The sequence below is a fragment of the Oryctolagus cuniculus genome, chromosome 12, assembly GCF_051225735.1.
Source record: "Oryctolagus cuniculus isolate XC-2025 breed Fujian yellow rabbit chromosome 12, ASM5122573v1, whole genome shotgun sequence".
NCBI classification, from domain to species: Eukaryota; Metazoa; Chordata; class Mammalia; order Lagomorpha; family Leporidae; genus Oryctolagus; species Oryctolagus cuniculus.
The window spans coordinates 86,405,052-86,425,287 of record NC_142878.1 but is presented as its reverse complement, the minus strand read 5'-3'; the positions used below and the strand labels follow the sequence as shown (position 1 = coordinate 86,425,287).

The following is a 20,236-nucleotide window of genomic DNA, read 5'->3' as shown; positions in this document are numbered from 1 at the left end:
AAACTGTGCCATCCTCTCAACAAAACACCTACAAGCTCCTCTCCCAATCATTACCAGGAAGACCAATGGCAAAGCACACAGTCACCATGCTTTCAATATCTTGTTTTCACATTAAAGAAGAAAAGAATCCAGTCTTTTCTCCCTGGTACTAGACCCCAGCTTGAACCCTATGGTCTGAGCAAATGCATATTCGTGTTTCACTTTTCACCGGAGAAAGGAATGAAACCCTAAACCGCACTCACCATGGCTCCTCTATAGTAGGCTGTGGTGATTGTTCGGAACCTTTCCTGACCGGCTGTGTCCCTAGAATTGGAAACAAAGGAGAGAGTGGTTTTAATAGTCATCACCAACATCACCCGAGGAGAGGCCTTACCCTGGGGGGCGTGGAATTCTGGTCTGCTTGCAGGGCAGTGGTCGCAGGGGAAGGGACAGTGACACACGAGAGCCCACCGTGCCTCTCTGAGGTGGGGGAGGTGGGGGCCACAGAAGCTTGTCAGGAGCTCACAATGCTTGTGGGAGAAACCTGGACCTTGATGCTGAAAGCAGCAACAGGAAAGCACACAAGCCCTGTTGGAAGGGGCAGAGTCTGCGAGTCCAACACACGTGGGAGGGATTACAGAACAGCTCTGACTTCTTGGACTCCCAGAGATAGCTACAATCCTTTTAACAAGTGCCTAATGATGAACGCCTTTGGCTTTCTTGACTAACGTCTGATTCCCATGCAGAGCAAGCAGTGGAGCTGGACTCACTAGCGTGTACATTCTGCTCAGCAGAGCACAGAATATGGGGCTCCCCAAGACCTTTCCCACCTGTGCAGCCCAGGGTTATCTGGCAGCCTGGAGTTCAATACATAATTCCTGACAATGTGTCCAAGGACTTCTTCAAACAAGAACACCTCGAAATTACATAAACTTTCACTCATTCTTGCATTTCTAGCTCATGGCATACCATTAAAATACATTCTGAAAAACATAAAAGCTTCTAATTACATTCAAAGAGACAATCATACAAAGGAAATCAAATTTCCTTGATATTTGGGATAATCAATATTCTCAAGTTTGCCACTGACAGCCAGAACTAATTCACTCTCTCCTAGGATAAACTCAAATTGTACCATATAATTCCCTCAGAGAGAGAAGCACTTGTGGAAAACATTAGAAATGTAATACATACTAAACCCTAACAAGAGATGAAGGCTCAAAGAAAAAACAAATTGCAAATGATAAGCACCTTCACATTTACGTGGTTCTTACAAAACATTTTCCCATTACATTTACACAACACTGTGCGGGGTGTCAGAGCATGCTTGCTTTGTAGTTGAGGAAGCAAGCTCAGGAGGTCCCAGCTCTGCCACTACAAGCTCCTACCCTTGAATGAGACTTGAGCACCCTCGGTCTCAGCTTTTAGCATGGGGTTGGGCCTCCCATCACGGCCATCTCATCTTGTCATTCTCTCACTGATCAGGATTAGATATATGGGGTACTTGCTGCAAACACAGAAAATAAATTGTGGGGAAATCAGAACTAAGCACCTTGGAACAGAAGAACTATATTTGCTTGATTTGCACATGCTACTGATTTAGAACCAGCTTCGCAGGGAGGACAGAGGAGAAAGCCTTGCACACTAAATGCAGCCTGTGGAGACTGGGTAGAGATCAAGCTGCTGCTAAGAGTAATGCAGACAGATGGGGCCATGATGCCTTGCTACTCTGTACCGAAATCTAATTAGCTGATGGCTTACAGGCTTCCAGAAATACTCCTTACTGCTGTGATCAGGACTGTACAGCACAGTCAAATTCTCTTTGCTTCTCTCTTAAAATTTTTCATTTTTATCTTTAAAATATTTGTTTTCTTACTAAATACCAATGTATTGAAAGAATAACCTGTGGTAACCTTCATGTTTCCAATGAAGGACACTGGGAAACACAGTATGAGTATTAGGGTGATAGCAGGCTGACCTGCATGTTCCACGGGATCTGGTAAGCTGTGCCGACTTGATCACCAGCCCAAACATACACCTTCAGATGGACTTATTCACTCAAAGTCCTAGCTTCCTCCTCTAAAAAGAAAGGCTAAAGAGGGCCAGGCCTCTTTGGCCTAACAGTTAAGACTCCACTTAAGATGCCCACATCTTGGGGGCTGGCGCTGTGGTGTGGTAGGTTAAGCCTCTGCCTGTGGCACCAGCATCCCATGTGGGCACTGGTTTGAGACTCAGCTGCTCCACTTCTGATCTATCTCCCTGCTAGTGCATCTGGGAAAGCACTGGAAGATGACCCAAGTCCTTGGACTCCTGCAGCCATGTAGGAGACCTGGAGGAAGCTTTTGGCTCCTGGCTTCAGCCTGACTCAGTCCTGGCCTTTTCGGCCATTTGGGGAGTGAACCAGTACATGGACAATCTTTCTGTTTTTCCTTCTCTCTGTAACTCTGCCTCTCAAATAAAAATAAGTAAATCTTAAAAAAAAAAAAGATTCCCACATTTCACATCAGGGTGCTGGGTCCAAGTCTTAGCTCTGCTACCAATTCCAGCTTCCTGCCAATGCAGACCCTGGGAGGCAGCAGGTGATGGCTCAAGTAGCTGGGGCCTTGTCACCCACGTGGAGACCTAAATCAAGTTCCCTGCTCCTTCCTTCTGCCTGGCCCCACCCCAGCCATTGTGGGGATTTGGGAATTAGTGGATGGGAATTCTCTCCATGTGCCCCCTACACTCCCCAAAAAGATAAGTTTATTATAAAGAAAAAAAAATTCTGTGGAGCTTCTTCCATATATTATTCTACTCTATCCCAGTCTGAGATTCATAGAAAAAGAGCCAGGGTGGGTTTTGTGGCTCAGTGGGCTAAGCTGCCACTTGGGAAGCCTGCATTCTCCATCAGAGTGCCTGGGATCAAGTTCTGCCTCAGCTTTCAATCCAAGTTCCTGCTAATGCATACCCCGGGCAGCTGTGTATGATGGCTCAGTACTTGGGCCCTTGGCACCCACATGAGACTATGGAGTGAATCAACAGACAGAAAATATGTCACCCTGCCTCTCAAATAGATAAATGTGAAAAAGGAATCATGAAATAATACATATAAACGAAAAGAGCACTTCTTGGGGGAAGAAACATAGAGGCCAAGGAAAAACTGATATATACGCAAGGTTTTCAAAAAGTCCATGGAAAATGCATATTATGAAAAAATTATGCAAGGATTTTAAAACTCTTTTACACTCAAACTTATCTTTTCATTCCATTTTAAAAATGCACATATTTGAAAGGCAGAATGACAGAAAAAGAAAGAGAGAGAGAGACCTTCCATCTACTGGTTCACACCCCGAATGCCTACAACAGCCAGAGATGGGCCAGACTGAAACCAGGGGCCAGGAACCCCATCTGGGTCTCCTGTGTGAGTAGCAGTGGCTCAAGTACCTGGGCATCATCTGCTGCCTCCCAAGTGCATTAGCAGGAGACTGGTCTAGAAACACGGAGGTGGGAGTCAATCCCAGGCACTCTGATGTGGGATGCCAGCTTCCCAAGTAACGGCTTAATGAACCTGCTTCACCACAACATAATCCCATTTTTCCACAGACTCTCTGAAGTACCCTCATCCTTATATTACCTTTCTATTAACCCTCCCTCTTATCTATGCTGTTTTGGATTTCTAAGCTTTGTCTACTGTTGTCACCATTACACCAAAACATCACCAAAAACTTTCCTCAATGGTCCAGACCTATTTGGCTCCATGCAAGGCACTGGAGTAAAGGAAATCAAACTACTTCCTAAGAGGTTAATGTAAGTCAAAGAAGAGCTTGAGCTCAAGTCAAAAATATTTAACCTGGCACTCTGGAAGAACCATACTTAATCACTCTAGGTTTAACATAGTCTTCCAGAATTTATCAGCCAGAGTAGAGTGATCCTTCATGAAAGATGGGTAGCATATCATGGACTAAATGTCTGTGTTTCCTAAAATTTCTACCTCAAAACCTAAGCCTCAAGGTGCTGGTACCTGGGAGGTAACTAGGTCATGAGGGCAGGGCCTTCGTGAATGGAACTGATGCCCTTGTAAGAAGAGAAGTGAAGGAAATGATCTCTTTCTGGGCCATGCAGGGATACAAGTGAGGGAGCTGTCAGCAAGCCAGGGAGGGGCCAGTGCTGTGGTGTAGCAAGTAAAGCCGCCACCTAGAGTGCCGACATCCCAAATAGGTGTCAGTTCGAGTCCCGGCTTTTCCACTTCCGACCCAGCTCTCTGCTATGGCCTGGGAAAGCAGTACATATTTGAAAGTCCTTGGGCCCCTGCACCCGCATGGGAGACCTGGAAGAAGCTCCTGGCTCCTGGCTTCGGATCGGCATAGCTCTGGATATTGCAGCCAACTGGGGAGTGAACCAGCGGGTGGATGGATGGACCACCTCCCTCTCTCTCTCTGTCTCTCTCTCTCTCTGTCTCTCCTTCTCTCCCTGTGTAACTCGGCTTTTTTTTTTTTTTTTTTTTTTTTTTTTGACAGGTAGAGATATAGACAGTGAGAGAGACAGACAGAGAGAAAGGGAGAAAGGTCTTCTTTCCGCTGGTTCACTTCCCCAAATGGCCACTATGGCCGGCACTGTGCGCTGATCCGAAGCCGGGAGCCAGGTGCTTCTTCCTGGTCTCCCATGCGGGTGCAAGGAGTCCAAGCACCTGGGCCATCCTCCACTGCCTTCCCGGGCCACAGCAGAGAGCTGGACTGGAAGAGGAGCAACCAGGACTAGAACCTGGCACCCATATGGGATGCTGGTGCTGCAGGCGGAGGATTAACCAAGTGAGCCACAGCGCTGGCCCATGACTTTCAAATAAAAAAAAAAAAAAAAAAAAAAAAAAAAACAAGCTAGGGAGTGAGCCCTCACCAGAGACCAGATCCACAGGCACCTTGATCTTGGACTTCCTAGTCTCCAGAAAGGAAAGAACTAAATGCTAAGACAGCCAGGGTATGGTATTTTTGTATAACAGTTGTGTAATAGTGATATGACAAGAAATATATATTTGGTTTCTGCCCTGGTTCATGGCTCATAGCTCCCCAGATCCTTGGAGTCTCCAAGGGGATGAGTGTCTTTCTGAACGCCAAGTGGCCACAGGTGGCTTGGGCCCTGAGACAGCCTTACAATGGGGCAGGTTGCCATGTGATTAGAGGCCTGGAACTTTCAGTCCCACCCCCCAACTTCTGGAGAGGGAAGAGGGGCTGAAGATTGAGTTGACTACCAACTGCCAATGGTGTAAACAATCATGGCCACATAGCGAAGCCTCCATTAAAACCCAAAAGGTCAGGGTTCCGGGAGCCTCCAGACATCTGAACACGGGCAGGGACAGCGAAGTGGAGCAGAGAGGCACATGGGGCACAGAGGCTCCACGCCCCTCTTTTCCCTGTGCGTCTCCCACGCAGCTGTGCACCTGTAGCCTTTATAACATCCTTTCTAAGAAGTGGCAGGCAGAACTGTTTCCCTGAGTCCTGTGATAAGACGTGAAGAGGAGGCTGTGGACAGTCCTGCTTTACAGCTGGTTAGTCAGAAGCACACCACAGGTGACACCTACTACTAGCAACGGGCACCTGAAACAGGGGGCAGACTGCGGGGCTGAGTCCTCCACGGTGGAATCTCACGCTATCTCCAGGAAGACGGTGGCAGAAAGGAATGAAATTACAGGGCCCTCAGTTGGTGTCTGCTGGAGACCCGCTTGGTGCATGGGGGAGACGCCCACACACGTGATGTCAGAAGTGTTGTGCTGACTGTGTAAGAAGAGAGAGATTTTTCTCTATCTTTTAGAGCAGCCTGAACTAAGACATGACTTATTTTCTTCCTTACCTCTCAGTCCAAGAGCCCTCATTGTTCTACATAACAAGGAGAAATATATAAATATGCTATGTAAAATTCAGAGCTAGAGAACTCCAAGGTCACCAATCCAACCAATTTACAGATGAGGAAAAGTGGACCCCAAGAAGGAAAGCAACTGGCCCAAAGTCTTCAGTTTAGAGGCATCCCAGCTAGCACCTAACTCCACACTTGCTGCTCAGGGCTACCACTTACCCACGTGGCCTTATCTGATTGTGCAGCTATAACAACTGCATGAACAAGTAATGTACACTCCTTAAAATTTAGTTTCTTCCTGTATAAAATTAGAAGAAGGAGATCTTAGATCGCTTCTGGCTATAAAAGTTTGTGATTCCTTTTCTCACCTTCTCACTTTTGGCGGAAATACCTTTGAAAGATGTTCAGTACTCACCCATTTCTCCCTGGTACTGATTTAAAAAAACAATGGCTCTAACTTATCACAAGTCACATTTAATTGCTACTTTCAATTCCTGATTAAAGTAGAAACTGTGTGTTTTACTTACCATATCTGAAGCTTAATTTTCTTTCCGTCTAGTTCTATCGTTCTGATTTTAAAATCAATTCCTGCCAGAAAAACAAAGAAAGATATGCTAAATTTCTCCAAGTATAATCCAAGTCCTATTAGGCAGAGGACAAAGATTTCTATTGAAAAAGGCTCTCCAACGCACTGGAAAATGTGAACACAGAGAGGGTGTGAATGGTATGTTTCCTCTGAATACAGGCTGAAGAAAGGAATGCTAATTACTCTGCAAAGAATTCCCACACATGTAAAAAGCAATGTATTATAGGCCTCATTATTTGACACAAATGGATCACATCCCTCAAAGTTACATAAGTTAGAGAGATTGACAACATGCCATATTTTCTACTTCCTGAAATACTTATAAACAATGCATCCTACCCCACACCCCCATCCTTCCCTGGAGAAGGCCGTGGGACCTCTTTAAAATATCTCCCCCCATCTCCTTCCATTTGTTTTTTCAAAATCTGCAACTGACTATGGAAAAAAGAACAGAGGAAAAAAAAAAACCAGCTGGCTTATTTGATGGTAGGGTAGGGAAAGTCTGCGTTTCTGTTTTATACAGTGAGCAAGCATTTTATCTACGTTTTAATAGACGTTCCCCACCGATTAATGGTTAGAGCTGAAGCAGCTAGGATGGTGGTTAGCCCTGAAAGCACTTTAGAATTACCTAGAGGACTTTAAAAAAAGATCTCGTGACTAGCTCTGTCCCCAGGTCTGAGATTCTGACTTACCTAGTCAAGAGTGGGACTTAGGCACCAGAAATTTTTTTTAATTAAAAAAATTATATTTATTTTCATTTTATTTTAAAAGAAGATAGAAAAGAGAGAGAGCGCTGCCATTCTCTGGCTCACTCCTGGGGGGAAGGGGGTACCCTTCAATAGCTATGTTTTTCTGTATCCTTGGAAGCACCCCCAAAAGGCTGCCTCCCAGCTCCAGCTCTGTCTCTCGCATAAGCACAACCCAGTGGGGTTTTCCCATCCTGGCAGTGTGGTACTTCTCCCTCTGGGAACCTCTTTGGGTACTCTTTCTTGGGAACCTTGAAACAGACAACAAACACTCCCACACCAACTCGGCCAAGCAACATCTCAGTCATTCTCTCCCTTCACTAATAACAATGCAGGCTGACACTCAATATCCCCGGGTCATCAGGCTCATGTTCCCCCCTGAGGGACCTCCAGGGCCTGCAACACAGCATGAGCGTCCCACAGAACTGACCGCCATCCCTCACCTAAGACTCAGCAGATGTCAACTCTGATGATGATTTATCTTTCTTACAAATCTCCAAATCTACTATGACAAGGGCCCTCTCAGGAGCCCCCGTGCCCTTCCCCAGCATCAAGAACAATGCTCAACACTGGATGGGCACTCAGTAACTGTTTCTGGAGGCTAACATTTTTTAAAAAAACTCATGACTTCCCAAATCCTCAGAAACAAAGTAGACTGGTAGTTACCAGCGGCTGGCAGGAGGGGCTCGAGGGGAGCTGTTGTTCACTGGGTACATCAGATTTGCAGGCCCAGAAAGATTCCACGCTCAATGTGGATACAGCTGTCCTCAGTATCCTCAGAGGACTGATTCCAGGCTCTCCCACCTCTGAACACAGACACCCAAATCTGCAGAGCTCACGTTCCTTATATAAAATCGTGTAGTATTTGTATACAACCCACAGATACCCTCCCATATACCTTCAAGTCAACTCCGCATTACTTACAATACTTAATACAATGTAAATGCCTCACACAATGCTGTTACAGCATTGTCTTAGGGATAGCAAGAAAAGAGTCTTACATATTCAGTTACAGATACAGTTTCTTTCTCTCAATATTTCTTACCCACAATTGTTGAATTCATAAATGTAGAATTCATGGATATAGAGGGCTGACTGGATGCGTTAGACTAATGAATTGTACTCTCAAAAATGGTTAAGATGGTGAATTTTACGTTATGTTAAGTTAAATCAAACTAAATGTGGCCTGAGAAGGCCTCTGTACTTCATGCTCCAGTTTTGTAGGAAAACACACTGAAATCCTAAATTAGGAATTTGCCTTTATAACACATAGCTGGGTCTCCGCCAATCACAAGCAGCTGAGCTTTTGTCGAACTAGGTTCAAATAAGGCAAACGCCAAGCTCTGGCCAGTCCAATTCACTTCTGTTTTCTGTAGGTCACTTCCCTTTTTTGACTCCAAGCGTTACCCAGCCATGAGGCAGTACTGAACCTGTGCCGGTTCTAGGGGTTGCTAATTCACAAGTTGTTTTTTGCTCAATTAAATTATGATAAATTTGTCCATATAGTTTTTTAAAAAAATAATCACAATACAAAAATCATGACTGGATACCTGGCAAATAACTTACTCAATTAAAAGACTAGTGTCCAACATTTCATCATTTATTAAATGAAATTCAATGTCCATTCACATTTTAAATTAAAGATAGTACACATCAAAATGGCTATTCTTGGCTGATTCTTGCTGAGGAAGACAGTGACTCCTATTCTTTCCAGGCGAACTTTGCCTGGAGTTGGGAGTCATGGGCAACTTTACCATCTTCACTCAACAAAGACGTCCCTGGACGTCTCACTCCCTTTCCACAACATTCTGGACACTTTCCACTGAACTCGCCTTCTGTTTTCTTTATTTGTTAGAAGTATTACCTTTCCTTTATTTGAGGAAGTTCTAAAAGATGGTGATATTTAACCATGTGTTCACTGCTATGAGGGTTTCGATGTTTATTCCAAGTGTTGCGAATTGTGGTAGCTGGCTTTTGTTTAGACTGTCAAGAGCCAGTTCTCAGATGCTTTAAGGCACAAATTAGCACAACATGGGAAAAAGGGAAAAATGGACATAAATAGTAACCTTCTAAAACATAAAAATTTCATTAGAAGTGGAACATACTTACCTGTTCTGCATCTCTACAAGGGGACTTCAAAAGGTTCATGGAAAATGTAATTAACAGATAAATCTCGAGCCAGTATTGTGGTGCAGTGGATTAAGCCAACGCTTAGAACATCCTCATGTCATACTGGAGTGCTGCCGATTCGAGCACAGGTCACTCTGCTTCTGTCCCACCTCCCTACTCCTGACTTTGGGCTGGACCAGCCCCTGCTGTTGCAGGCATCTGGGTAACATATCAGGAGATGCAATGTCTGTCTGTCTCTCTCTCTTTCTGTGTCACTCTGCCTTTCAAATAAGTAAATAATTTTTTTTGAAGATTTCTTTATTTATTTGAAAGGCAGAGTTACAGAGAAGCAGAGGCAGAGACAGAGAGAGGTCTTCCATCCACTAGTTCACTCCCCAGATGGCCACAACAGGCAGAGCTGGACCAATCTGGAGCCAAGAGCTTCTTCCAGATCTCCGAGGCAGGTGCAGGGGCTCAAGGACTTGGGCCATCTTCTACTGCTTTCCCAGGCCAGAGCAGAGAGCTGGATCAGAAGTGGAGCAGCCGGGACTCGAACTGGCACCCATATGGGATGCTGGCACCACAGGCGGCAGCTTTACCCATTACGCCACAGCGCCAGCCCTGTAAATAATTTTTTAAAAGACAAATTTATTTTGGCACAAAACATCTTGAAATCTATGCATACAGAATACATCTTCATCCATTAAAAAAAGGAGTCTGAGAGTGAACATGCTATGGGAACTCTGAAATTCCTTGCTAGTAGAAACCCAAGAGATTAGACATCGAGATTCTATTATCCTACAGCTCTTGTCACTTCACGCATGGATTACTGGTAATAGCTTCCCAGGACACTGCGCCAACATCTCCCCCCACCTAATTCCCCGACATGCCATGGCCGGAACGACTGTGAGCAACCCCCACGGAGACATCACTGGACCAGCTAAGAAGCCATGGATCCCCAGCCTGGCAATACGGCCTTTGCCACTGGACGGAGCATTCTGCTGGCACTGCTACCCGCAGTGTCTTTTTTCTTTCTGGGAGCCTGTGTGTGTCTCTTCCAATTCTGTGCGACCACCTAACTTTGTAGCTTTTTCTCAGGCTGCTCCATCTGCTCAGCTCTCTTCTTGGCCAAATCTATCCCTACCTCAAGGCCTGGCTTTTGCACAGTGATGCAATCCTGTGTTACTGGGTTTTATTAACATATTGCTTTGTAACTGTTCTTAAATCATTCTTTTTCCATTAGGTTGTGCACAGATACATGTACCCAGTAGATATGAAATTAAAGGTTAAATACTGGGACCGGCAAGGCGGCACAGGGATTAGGCTGTTACCAGAGAGACCAGCAACCCATATCCAGAGTACCAGATTGAGTCCTCGTTGTCTGTTTCCAATCCAGCTCCCTGCTAATGCATCTGAGAAAGTAGCAGATGATGGCCAAAGTGCTTGAGCCCCTAACACCCATGTGGGAGACCAGGACAGAGTTCCTGGTTTCTGGCTTCGGTCTAGCCCAACCTCAGACCATTACATCAATCTGTGGAGTGAACCAGTAAATGGGAGCTCTTTCTGCCTCTCAAATAAATAAGTAAAAAAAAAAAATTTAAAGAATAGCTATATTGGGGTCGGCACTGTGGCACAGTGGGTTAACGCCCTGGCCTGAAGTGCCAGCATCCCATATGGGCACCAGTTCCAGACCTGGCTGCTCTACTTCCTGTCCTGCTCTCTGCTGTGGCCGGAGATGGTGGGGAGGATGGCCCAGGTCCTTGGGCCCCTGCACCCACGTGGGAGACCGGGAGGAGGCTCCTGGCTCCTGGCTCCAGATCAGCACAGCTCCGGACATTGCGGCCGTCTGGGGAGTGAACCATCAGATGGAAGACCTCTCTCTCTCTCGGCCTCTCCTCTCTCTGTGTAACTCTTTCAAATAAATAAATAAATCTTTAAAGAGAGAGAGAGAGAGAGAGAGAGAGAGAGAATAGCTATAGATACAATGTATCAAATGAGGCACTTTCGGCTATAAACAACAGAAACCACAAATCATACTAGTTTAAGGTAAGTTACTGACTCATGTAACAAACCCAACTGTGAGCTGGGGTTCAGGAATGGCTCAATCTGGTACCTCCAGCTCATTTCTTTGCACCTCCCTTGGCTCTGCCTTCCTAGGAGTATCAGTTTCACTCTCTGTGGTCAGGAACCACAGAAGCAATACCAAGAAGAGAGATCATCTTCCTGTGCCTCTCTCAGAAGTGAGAAAACATTTCCCCAAAGCCTCCAGCACCTTTCCTTCACGCTTCATTTCTGTACTTAGAGCCGTGGGAAAGTCACGTTCTGAGGAGCTAAGGCCGAATTCCCGAACCAACAATTAACACGAGGAGTTAGCAAGATTGGATTAATCCAAATCCACCCCTAAATTTAGATTAATCAAGGCCCAACCTGAAGCTGGGTCACTCCTCCAACCACCAGGCTGCTAAAAATAGTAGAGAGAAAGGCTGTTGGAATCAATCAAAATATCCTCGACAACAATACTCAAATCTATTGAATTAATAAAATTTTAATATTCACAGGCATATGAAATGAACGAATCATAGCAGCTGTCACTACTTTCCTCTCACGAATGTTATGACATTAAATGATAAACTGCAGTACTTTTTTGAAAGTGATTTTGTCTAATGTGCAAACAAGAACCAGAAAATAAGAAGGAAAAGGACAATGGAACTGGCACCATGGCACTGTGGGTTAAGCCACTGCCCGCGATGCTGGCATCCGCTATAGATACTGGTTCCAGTCACAACTGCTCTACTTCTAATCTAATGAAGCTCCTGGCTTTGGCCTGGCCCAGTCCTGGTTATCGTAGCCATATAGGGAGTGAATCAACAGATGGAAGATCTATCTCTTTCTATTTCTCCCTCCCTCTCTATAACTCTGCCTTTCAAATAAACAAATAAAGCTAAAAAAAAAAAAAATAGACAATAAGTAACCCAGGTAGCAGCCACAACATCTCAGGTTCAAACTTGACTGTCACTGATGGGTCCTTGAGCTCCCCTGGTTTATCCTCTGCCCCAGGGGATTAAAGAATGAAAAGAATGGGAGAGGGTGCTGTCAGCAGCAAGAACCACAGCTCTGCCTGGCAGTGAGGGAGCAGCTTTTTTTTTTTTTTTTTTTTTTTTTTAATTTTAGAACTACACAATCTCAAAAAACATAGCGTCTTAAGAAAATTACACTGATGGGGCTGGTACTGTGGCACAGTAGGTTAATCCTCTGCCTGCGATGCCAGCATCCCACATGCGTGCCGGTTCTAGTCCCAGCTACTCCTCTTCCCATGCAGCTGTCTGCTGTGGCCTGGGAAAGCAGAAGAAGATGGTCCAAGTCCTTGGGCCCCTGCACCCTTGTGGGAGACCCAGAGGAAGCTCCTGGCTCCTGGCTTTGGATTGGCGCAGCTCTGGCTGTTGCGGCCATTTGGGGAGTGAAGCAGCAGACAGAAGACCTTTCTCTCTCTCTCGCTGTCTGTTAACTCCTACCTCTCAAATAAATAAATAAAAATCTTAAAAAAAAAAAAGAAAGAAAATTACACTGAGATCTGAAAAGCCCTCCTCATCTCAAAAGCCTTTCAGACAGTGTCGTTTTGGGCAGCAAACAGTACAGTAACTCATGCTCAAGATGACGACCCTGAGTCATCCTGACACAGGAGCGCTCTGTGGCCCACCAGGCTGCACGCGGCCTTCCTTCCTGCGGCAACCTGACTGCCAAGTTCAGAATCTCAGCGCTGCTCTCAAGGTGCTCAAATGTGTCCCAATATTAATTTTTTGACAGCATGAAAGCAGTTCCAGTTTCCTCATGAATAGCTATACCTGATTAGTAAAATAGGAAATCTGAATTTTAAGAAAACATTCCCAAGGGACTCAGAGCTGGTCTCATTTTGATTTGAAACACACACACACACTCTCTAATGGATTATTTTCCCAAATTGAATCTTACTCTAAATGGTTACTCAGACTTGATATACTCGACATTATATGGTGGCAGAGAAGCATCTGTGAAACAAAGTCATAGAATAGAATATAGACCTATTATACCTGGGAGATGGTTTAGCCCAATCCTCCCTTAGTGGCTAAGAAAACTGCCCAGAGAAAAGCAGCAATTTACTCAGATTCACAAAGACTAATATAAAAAGGACTTAAAAATCAAATTTTGGCATTTACAGATAAGCCCCTCCCACCACTGAAATGTCCACCGACAGTGCACCTGAGGGGAGAGGGAGGAAATATTCTGGGACAGTGAACGGGAGGCACAGGTATCATCACAGATGAATCTAATGCTAAGTGAGAAGAACAACTTGCAGAAATATACAAACTAGTTCTTAACACTATAAAAAAAAAAGCCAAAATCAATATACACCATTTATATATACTTCCATGTATAACAAAAGTATAAAACATGCACACATGATTATCAACAAATTAAGGGTAGCTGTTACCACTGGAGAAAAATCAAAGAGGTTCTCACAAGGAGTTTGGATTCTAACAATAATTTATTATTTCTAAAACTGAGTGGTAAGTATGTGTACACGTGAGAGTTTTTTATGTTTGCGATTTTCCAAAGCTTTTAAAAAACCTAGAATTAGTTATCTGGAAAACTGACATATGGAGACAGACATTTATTAATGATGGTCAAAAACTCAAACCAAATTTTAGCAATAAAAAGCATCTTAGAAGATTTAGTTAGAAAAGCAAGCACTCCCACCCTGTCCAATACAACAGCGCCCTTGGCGGGGCACTATGTTGGGCGTGGCCCAAACTCCAGCAGGAGGAACAAAGAAGTTCTGATTTTCCATTCAATGAGAGAAGGAGGAGGACAGCTGCCTCCTCCCCCTGGGCTGGGAGGGTGGAAGGCTCTGCCCTGCATCTCTGAGCAGGCAAAGTTGTGTTTCAGCCTGACTCCCAGAGCACAAGAGCTGGCGGCTCCCCGGCAGTGAGGGCTGCAAAGTGAGCACTTATCCACAGCACTGCTTATCAGATACTTCTCGGACACCACTGGGAGCTGGAGGAAGCTGGAGGGAAAAAGGACTTGCCAGCAGGAAGGACGGAAGGAAACTGGACTTGGCCCACGTCTACAGTTAACAGCAGTTTGGAATGAGCAGTACTGGATCACTTTCATTCCGCAAACTGGGTATCATTTAACACAGAGAAGGAAGACTGACAACAATCTTTCACACTACCATCACATGAGTCAGTCGAGAGATTTCATAACATAACCTTTTCTGTGTCAAGAGAATGGAGAGGTTGTCCCTGGGTCTGGGAATAGGTGAAAGCGTGCCACGGCTGGAGTGTGGGAAAGAGTTACTTTTCTGGCCTTGGCAACCCCCCAGGGCCAGCCAGTTCTCCTGACCCTAAGTGTAAGCTGTGACTTGATGCATTTTGCTCTGTGGTTGTGGCAGCTTAGAACATCCACAGCTCTCCCTTCTATCCTGGCTACTCTACTGAGTCACTTGGAGAAGTCTGTAGCCTGGCCCAGGAAATGCAGAGGTCGGGAAACAGCAGGGACCTCCAACTGAGGTTTTCTATACCTGGTTCCCACTGAAGTTCTTCTAAAAGTTCTATTTGCCTGAAGTTAGGATAACCATGAAAAAAAAAAATCAGTTTCCTGGGTCATTCAGCCTTTCAATAAAGGACAGTAACGCAAAATGTTAGGGCTGGGTTTCCTCACACTGCTGCAAGTTTTCTATGTGGATTATCTATACTCTGAAACTTAACATTGCATTTTTACAATTAAAAAGGGGGAAAATGTTCTTTGTTTCAAAAGTACATCTGGAAACATCTGTGACCCTAGGCTATCTGGGTATGGGTTATGTGGTTTGTCTATTTACATTTCAGAGATCTTCCAGAAAAAAAAATGGAAAAAAGTTTCACAAATATTGAATTCCTAACTCGAGATTATTTTTAACAATGAAGACACAGCCTAGATGGATTCTGCCAGTTTTTAAGCTTGCTTTGACAACCACATTTTGCTTATGCTTTTTGAATAGACATATAAATTATAAACATGGAGATTAATGAAATTTTAGAGTAGCTGACTTTATGATAATTAGTTGAAATCTCTAATTAAAAAATGTATTACTGAAACAGGAAAACATGAGTCACACACTGAAGCTTTAAAATGTTTCTTTTTCCAGGGACAGGAGTTGTGGCACAGTAAATAAAGCCACGGCTGGGGACACCTACATCCCAAATCTAAGTGCCAGGTCAAGTCCTGGCTACGCCATTTCCAATTTAGCTTCCTGGACAGCAGTGGATGACAGTCTGAGTCCCTGCCATCCACGTGGTAGATCCGGATAGAGTTCTTGGCTCCTGGCTTTGGCCTGACTCAGCCCTGACTGTTGCAGGCATTTAGGGAGCCAACCAGCAGACGAAAGATCAAAATATTGCTCTCTTTCCCTCTCTCTCTCTCCCTGTCTCTCCCTTTCTGTCTCTCTGCCTTTCAAGTAAATAAAAATAAATTAAGTAAACAAACACGTGAAATAGAAAAAAATGATTCATAGACTGAACTTTTAAACTATTTCTTTTTCCAGGGTCAGGGAATTTTGTGCATAGGTTAAGCCACTTCTTGGGACACTTGCATCCCATTCTGAAGTGCCTGATTTGAGTCCCGGCTACTCCATTTCAGATCCAGCTTCCACTAATGCACATGGGAGGCAGCAGATGATGGCTCAAGTACCTAGGCCTCTGCTACCCATGTAGAAGACACGGATGGAGCTCCTGGCTCCTACCCATGTAGGAGACATGGATGGAGTAGGCCTGGCCCACTTCCAGCTATTGCAGGCATTTGAGAAGTGAACCAGTAGATGGAAGATCTCTCTCTTTCTCTGTCAACCTACCTTTTAAATAAATAAATCCTTAGAAATACATACATATATATTTGTTTCTCCAAAATGAAGGTTTGAAGACAAATGTACAGAAGTAGAAATAAAATTAAGAATGTTACTTATATTGAAAGAGAGGATTTCAAGGCCTTGTTTTTTTGTAAATAACATTATAGAAGTTATAAAACTATTTACACCAAGTGTCAATTTTTTTTTTAAGATTTATTTATTTATTTGAAAGGCAGAGAGTTACAGAGAGTCAGAGGCAGAGAGAGAAAGAGAGAGAAGTCTTTCATCCGCTGGTTCACTCTCCAAATGGCCACAATGGTCAGAACTGCGCTGATGTGAAGCCAGGAGCCAGGAGCTTCATCTGGGTTTCCCAACTGGGTGTGGGAGCCCAAGGATTTGGGCCATCTTCTACTGCTTTCCCAGGGCATAGCAGAGAGCTGGATTGGAAATGGAGCAGCCAGGACTCCAACTAGTGCCCATATGGGATGCCAGCACTGCAGGCAGCGGCTTTATCCGGCCCCCCAAGTATCAATCTTGCTGCATACATAAGGGGTCTTCAAAGACTTCATGGAAGGAGTCAGCATTTAGCCTAAAGATTAAGATGTCCACATTCCACAATAGATCCCACAATTTCTGGTTCCCACTCTGGACTCTAACTTCCTGCAGGTGTGGACCTTGGGAGTCAGCAGCAATAGTTCAAGTGGGGTTCCGGAAACCCACATGTGAAACTTGGATTGAGTTCCTGGTTCCAGGCGTTGGTCCTGCCCCCGCCCTGGCCATTGTGGGGACTTAGGGAGTAAATTAGCAGGTGACAGCTCTTTTTCAAATACAAAATGTATCTTCTAATTCCATTTTCCCACAAAGTTTTTGAAGTGCCTTTGTATTTAGAATGGCTTATTTGTTGGTTTATATTAAAACTTAGTCTACTTTCTTCTTTGAAAATTCAAAAGTTTACAGTTTAGAATAAAAAAAAAAACACATTAAAGTGAGTTTAGAAGACATTTTAACAGACATGAAATGATCACTAGCTGTGATCCAGCACAGGAAAAAGGGGGATGTTTCTAAGGAAGATTAATAAGTGGTCTGCCAACATAACTTGCCCTTTTCAACATCTGAGAGGTGGGCGTTGTGATGCAGCAGGTTGAGCCACCACCTGGAACACAATCATCCCATACTGAAGTGCCAGTTCTAGTCCCAGCTGTTTTGCTTCCAATGCAGCTTCCTGCTAATGCATCCTGAGAGGCAGCAGATGATGATCCAAGTGCTTGGGCCCCTGCCGCCTACGCAGGAGACCCAGAAGGAGTTCCTGACTCTTGGCTTCTGCCTGGCCAGCCCTGGCTGTTGTAGGCACTTGGGCGAATGAACTGTGGATGGAGGTCTCTTTTTCTGTCTCTCTCTGTTGTTCTTTCACATATATGAATATAATAAACATTTTTTAAAACAAAATAGTTCATGGAAAGTAGAATTAAAAGATATCTTTATTAAATAAAGAAGAAACTCAATTCACTAAATTTCAGATTTCTTCAGTTCTTCTGGTCTATGAATAGGAAGTGGTAAATTAAAGCCCATTTATAGTATAAATCAACAGTGACACACACACTACCACTTCCTGCTAAAAAAGCTGCATGGCTTTACACTGTTTTAGAATTTCCTACTTGTTACTGAATTAAATTCAATTCTTGGCATTCCTTGTACAACAGTTGCACCCACAGAATCTAATCACACCAACAAAAAATAAACTCATTCTAGAAATTAGGACAGGTTGACTAATTTTTCTTTGAGCCACAAACATGCATGACAGATATAAAAACAGTATAGGTGATAGGAGTTTTAAGTAATGTTTATATTTGAGAGTCTGAAACAGCTTTAATCTGTAAGGTTAAAACATAAAAATCTGATTAATATTTTAATATTTGGGATTTTGTCTTTGGGAAGTAGAAGGTAAGATAATCACTATATAACAAATGTGATACTAAAATATAACTGGGTACTGAATCACAAGTCAAAGGTTTCAGAACCCTGGAACTAACTCAAGAAGGACAGAAATAGCTACAACAACTCAGATAAAGTATGCAGGAACACCAAGGAAGCACTCAGAATTTTAAATCTGATGAAGGAGCCAGGAGAGACTACCCAGTATTCAGCTTACCATTTGAGAGTAGCCAAATGAATGCGGGACAAGTCTGCATATCTTGCACTTTCGAAAGGAAATGTGCTTTAAATGTTACTCAATCTGGAAGTAGCAGGGACCATGAAGATGTCAAAATATGGATTTCAGAGATTCTCAAAGAACAGATGTGTTGTCTTCAATAAAATCTCTTTTCATAAACAGCCTAATTTGTGAATCTTCCTTTTAAAAAAAAAAAGGCCTCTGAGAGTTCCATTTCTTTCCCCATTACTGGTTTGTGATGATCTCAAGAATCAAACTATTCCAAAACGAAGCCAGTTGCATCTCCTCGGCTCCATCCTTTGTTTCCAAGTGCACCTCTGCAGCAGGAAACCCTTCTGGAATGAGTCATCGTCACTGTCCTTAGCCTGGGATTTCCTTGACTGTACTTTAGCAACTCAGAGTAAGGTCTGTTTCATTTAAGGGTAAAGGAAATACTGTAGTCATTCAGAGAAGAAGAACAGACAAAAAAACCAAATCCCTGATTGTATGTACTATTGCTAGGAAAAAACTGAGCTGCCAGATCGCTAATCGGAAAAAATGACAACTATAGTCCAATGAAGTTGCACCAAAAATGTAATGAAACTGATCCTCTGACTCTTCCCAAGTATTGACCATGTATCATATTTTCCACTCATTTAGTAATAAGTAAAAATTAAAAAAAAAAACTTACAAAATAGCAGATCTAGGTAATACTACACAGTGCAATGAACTAAAAAAAAAAAAAGGATAACAGTTTTTGTTTTGTTTTGTTTTGTTTTTAGAAAATGAGTTCTTAGAGGTGCGCATTGTGGGGCAGCAGGTTAAGCTGCTGCCTGGGACACCCACATCCCATGTTGGAGTGTCAGCTGGAGTTCTGGCTCTCTGCTTCCAATCTAGCGCCCTGCTAATACTCCTGGGAAGGCAGAAGATGGCCCAAGAACTTGGGTTCCTGCCACCCACATGGATACCTGAATGGAAACCTGGGCTGCTGGCCTCAGCTTGGCCCAGTGCTGGCTGTTGGTGGGCATCTGAGGAGTGAACCAGCAGATGGATGATCTCTCTGTCATACTGCCTTTCTTATTTTTTTTTTTTTGAAGATTCTATTTATTTATTTGAGAGAGAGAGTTACAGACAGAGAGAGGGAGAGACAGATAGAAAAGTCTTCCATCGCTAATTCACTCCCCAAATGACCAGAACTGGGCCTATCAGAAGCCAGCAGGCATGAGCTTCTTCTGAGTCTCCTACATGGGTGCAGGAGTCCAAGCACTTGGGCCATGATCTGCTTTCCCAGGCACATTAGCAGGGAGCTGGGATGGAAGAGGAGCAGCCAGGACTCGAACTGTCACCCACAGTGCCAGCCCCCACACTGCCTTTCAAATAAATAAATAAGTTCTTTAAAGAGGAAAAATAGATTGTTATTCATGTTATGTGTCAGAAGTAGGGCTGAAATGAGATTCAGCTACAATTCCATCATTTCCCAGGGAAATGCCCAAGTCATGCTGCTTAGAAGGATTTCAGGGGATAATGGTATAAAATGTAGAATTTAGTAATGCTCCTCCCCCAGTTACTACAGATCAATGGGGGTGGGAGGCAGTTCTGAACCAGATTACAGGAGCTGGAACAGGAGAACCTGAACTCACATTCTCTCTCCTGTACAATGAGCTCCCCCCTTTCCATCCTCTTCTCCCACAAACTTTTCTCCAAACAAAAGGAAAGTGATCTGAGATTATAAAACAAACACAAGCAGACATAACCGCAAACTCACAGTATTTTGTGAACCTAGGTGACAAGAGGCTTTTTGATTAAAACTGGTATCAATGCCACAAAAGGATAGTAAAGTTAAGCAATATTTATAGTTCGCTGCAGCCAGAGCAATGGATGGATAATTATAAGCTATTGTGGGGAGCAATCCGGACTAGACTAAGTTACTTGAATTAGGACTTATTCTATGCATCTGCTCTCCCACAATATGGCGCTGGGAG

At 43.9% G+C, this 20,236-nt stretch overlaps 1 protein-coding gene across 1 annotated transcript in view; it reads right to left on the bottom strand.

Annotated features, from left to right (window-relative positions):
• The window catches only part of RAB8B (RAB8B, member RAS oncogene family), an 85,442-nt gene that overhangs the window by 16,305 nt on the left and 48,901 nt on the right, over positions 1–20,236 (bottom strand). Inside the window, exons 2-3 of the mRNA XM_002718184.6 lie at positions 6,333–6,393; positions 243–303 (exon numbers count right to left, since the gene is read on the bottom strand). Coding sequence (XP_002718230.3) covers positions 243–303; positions 6,333–6,393 — 122 coding nt within the window. The remainder of the gene's footprint in view (positions 1–242; positions 304–6,332; positions 6,394–20,236) is intronic.